General features: G+C 28.2%; 1 protein-coding gene across 1 annotated transcript; it reads left to right on the top strand.

Annotated features, from left to right (window-relative positions):
* The first annotated feature begins 736 nt into the window (after positions 1-736).
* LOC133667976 (trans-resveratrol di-O-methyltransferase-like) lies at positions 737-2,167 on the top strand. Its single transcript, XM_062087698.1, has 2 exons — positions 737-1,550; positions 1,697-2,167. The coding sequence occupies exons 1-2, from the start codon at positions 798-800 to the stop codon at positions 1,994-1,996; spliced, it is 1,053 nt and encodes a 350-aa protein (XP_061943682.1). The 5' UTR covers positions 737-797; the 3' UTR covers positions 1,997-2,167.
* The last annotated feature ends 1,713 nt before the right edge of the window (positions 2,168-3,880 follow it).

Genomic DNA, 3,880 nt, shown 5'->3' with positions numbered 1-3,880 from the left:
TGTTTTTTGAATTCTTGTTATAGTGCTTTTTTTTGAATTAATTAGATATATTTTATTGGTTTGTTTTGATTATACTTTGATTTTTTTATGTTCTGTTTTTAGCAGAATCACCAAAATTATCAATTTTTTCTCACGATATATGTTTTAATTTTAGGTTGAACCATGAACAAAATAAGAAAATTTTGATTTTTTATCAAAAAAAAAATATTGATAACTCGCAGCCTAGTGAACCATCTCCAATGTGTAATGTTAAAGTTATGATTGAGCAACTTCAATACGCCTCAATTTACAAAGTTATGATTGAGCAACTTCAATGCGCCTCAATTTACAAAGAACCTGCGTTGATTAGTGAGAATAGTTCTTTATTATTTTATGCTTTATTTCAAAGTTTATTGAACATAAATAATACTTCGTTTTACCTAATGTTTCTTATATACTTTGTATGTTTATATTTGAAAGATATAAAGACCAACAACATTAAAGTGATGAATATATTATGAAGATGAAATTAACTTCGTTGTTTTGATTTAATTTGGTATTTCTTCAAATCTTTTACCTTATACAAAGATCATTATATGTTTATAGTAAATTATTTGAATAAAACTAAATTATACAGATTTTTTTACAACTCATGTACAATAAAGTAAAATAAATATTATATTTTATTATATTACTTATCCCCCCCTCGCCCCCGAGTGTCACATCCTCTTCTATATATAGTCTAAGCATTCCAATGTCGATCATACAAGTTCATAGTATATATCAAACCTTAAAAATCTAGAGACAGTCTAGGGAAAATGCATGGTGCTGAGCTACTTCAAGCTCAAGCTCATGTTTGGAATCACATCTTCAACTTCGTAAACTCAATGTCTCTAAAATGTGCTATTCAACTAGGCATACCGGATGTTATCCATAATCATGGAAAACCCATGACCCTTTCTGAACTTGTCGCTGTCTTGCCCATTCACCCATCCAAAGCCCCTGGAGTCTATCGCCTCATGCGCGTACTGGTCCATTCTGGTTTCTTTGCGACACAAAATAATAGTGGAGAGACTGAAGGAGAAGGCTATGTTCTCACCAATGCTTCTCAACTCCTTATCAAGGACAACCCTTTCAGTGTAACACCATTCTTGCTAGCCATGCTTGATCCAATTTTAACACAACCATGGCATTATGTAAGCGTTTGGTTCCAAAATGATGTCCCTTCCTCGTTCTATACGGCCCATCAAAGGACACTTTGGGAATATGCTGGCCATGAAACAAAGCTCAATCATTTCTTTAATGAAGCTATGGCAAGTGATGCTCGATTGGTTTCGAGTGTGTTGGTAAATGAGTGCAAGGGAGTTTTCGAAGGGTTAAATTCGTTGGTTGATGTTGGGGGTGGCACTGGAACTGTGGCCAAGGCAATAGCTAAAGAATTCCAGCATTTGGATTGCACAGTCTTTGATCTCCCACATGTGGTAGCTGGTTTGGAGGGAAGTGAAAACTTGAAATATCTTGGTGGAGACATGTTCGAGGCAATTCCTCAAGCAGATGCAATTCTGCTGAAGGTGAAATGACTTTTTTTAACTGATCAAAACAGTATTACTAAGCATATATAACACCAAAACTTAAAAAAAATAAAATTACTGGTTTCTTTCAGTTTAGACTATTAATACTTCTAACATGTTTTTATTTCGTTATTGATGACAATCAGTGGATTCTTCATGACTGGAATGACGAGGAATGCGTGAAAATACTCAAGCAATGCAAGGAGGCAATTAAGGGCCGAGAAGGAGGAAAGCTGATTATCATAGATATGGTGGTGGAGAACAATAAAGAGGTAGAAGGTTCAACTGAGACACAGCTCTTCTTTGATATGCTGATGATGATCTTGGTCACAGGAAAAGAAAGAAACGAGAAAGAATGGGCCAAACTATTCACTGATGCTGGCTTCAGTAACTATAAGATCAACCCAGTTCTGGGTTTAAGATCTCTCATTGAAGTTTATCCTTGATAAGCTAGTTCTTGATCACCCATGTATCATAATCTATGAAACACCGGAGGTCTGCAATTAATATTGTCTTGTTGCAAAATCATATGAAATAATGTCTCTAGAGTGTCATGTACTGAACATATTGCCTTGTTGCAAAATCATATTAAATAAATTAGTCTTTATAATAGATAATTTTTCCGCGTAGCAAGACTAAAATTTTTATTTAACATAAAAAAAAATATGTTAGTGTTGATAAAGTGTTTTCTAATAATAAAAAAGATTTTAATTATGAACTTAAAATTTAAAATTTGATGCATGCGTATATTTAATAAAATAGATTGATGATTATATTTGCCAACAACTATTAAAAAGAGATTTTAATATTAACTAAAAACTAGGTTAAAAAACCGTGAAGCAGATGCAAATTAAGATATTTGTTGTTCTATTATAAGGAACACTTTAATTTTTTTATTTAATTATATAATGTCTAATTTTTTATTTTTTTTTGTAAAAACAATAATCATTTAAATGATATTGAAATAAACAAATATGCAAGTATACGTTTTTGTCTCTCTCTTTTTTTTATTAATATCTTTAATTTTAATAAAAAAATAAAACTTTTTTTTCTATGTTATTTATTTAATAAAAACCAAAAACAATAAAAAAACATACCAAAACAAATTAACTTTAAAACCTTGAGATCCATCTCCTTACTTAACCTAGGTTTCAACTAAAACTATATAGAGGTTAAACTAATTTGATCTTTATAAACCATTGTTTAAAAAAATATTTTACATAGTAAGTGCAATACTAAAACGAAAATCACTTTCACTGTAGAAATGGCAATTTGGAAATTATATGTGGAATTTGGAAATATTTTTTTTTATTTGTTTGGTTGTCCTAATTCTAAGACCTTCTAGGTGAATCCAATGCATTTATTGAAATCTGGTTAAGAGTTTTGGGGATTGCAAATTGGAAAAATTAATATTCTCTGCTTTCTTTTCCCTTTGTTTGATCAGGCAGGATTTAATGATGCAGGCATCAAATTTGAGAATTAATTTAGAAATGGTTTTATTCTAATAATAATTATTTTTTAAAATAGCTTTTTTACTTAAAAATATATCAGAATAATATATATATATTTTAAAATTATTTCTGACATTAAAATATCTAAAAACACTCAAAAATTAATTTAAAATAAAATAAAATAAAAATTATTTTTAAAATATAAAAATAAACAAATATAAATATCACATGAATGGTGTTGATCATGGCCATGCTATTTTTTAGAAAAATTAGGAAATTTATTGCATTTTATAGTAATTATATTTAATATTTGAGTTAAATGAATTATTTTAACATTTCAAAATCTTTGAAATAAATATTTTAACATAGCGAAATATCTATAAAAATAAAATAACAGCAAGAATATAATTTACTTTCCAACAGCTTAATTTGTTGACGAAGCCTTAACATCGTAAAATCAAGCCTTAATTTAAAGAATGTAAATTGTTTTCTTGTTATTATTAATTAATGTTATAATAATAATCTGTTCTTATAATATTGTTTTTATATCCAAACAACCCATGGTAAAATCGTAAATTTCTATTTAATTACAGAGATTACTAAAAATCCAAGTTTCATCATCTAATTTTTATCCCCATAAGATATATAAAAAAAAACTAAGAAAAAATAGAAAACTAAGAAAAATTATAAAAAATAAAATAAAATTCTAATAAAAAAAGGGAAAGAAAATCCATCTGTGCTTCCGTGGAAAATGATTATATTTCTTTTTAATTTTTATGTTAATTTTGGTTTTTTATCACTCAATTGTTTTTCAATAAGCTAAACTTTTATTAAGTAAAATTAGGCATTAAATCAATTTTGGGATGCTACATGACATAT

The sequence above is a fragment of the Populus nigra genome, chromosome 11 (assembly GCF_951802175.1).
Source record: "Populus nigra chromosome 11, ddPopNigr1.1, whole genome shotgun sequence".
NCBI classification, from domain to species: domain Eukaryota; kingdom Viridiplantae; phylum Streptophyta; class Magnoliopsida; order Malpighiales; family Salicaceae; genus Populus; species Populus nigra.
This window is presented reverse-complemented; position numbering and strand designations above follow the sequence as displayed.

What these genes read in the sequence shown, in the direction of transcription:
- LOC133667976 (XM_062087698.1), top strand. Translation starts at nt 798, where the DNA reads ATGCATGGTGCTGAGCTACTTCAAGCTCAAGCTCATGTTTGGAATCAC. An exon ending in CAGATGCAATTCTGCTGAAG is followed by an intron (nt 1,551 to 1,696) that starts GTGAAATGACTT and finishes GATGACAATCAG; the next exon opens with TGGATTCTTCATGACTGGAA.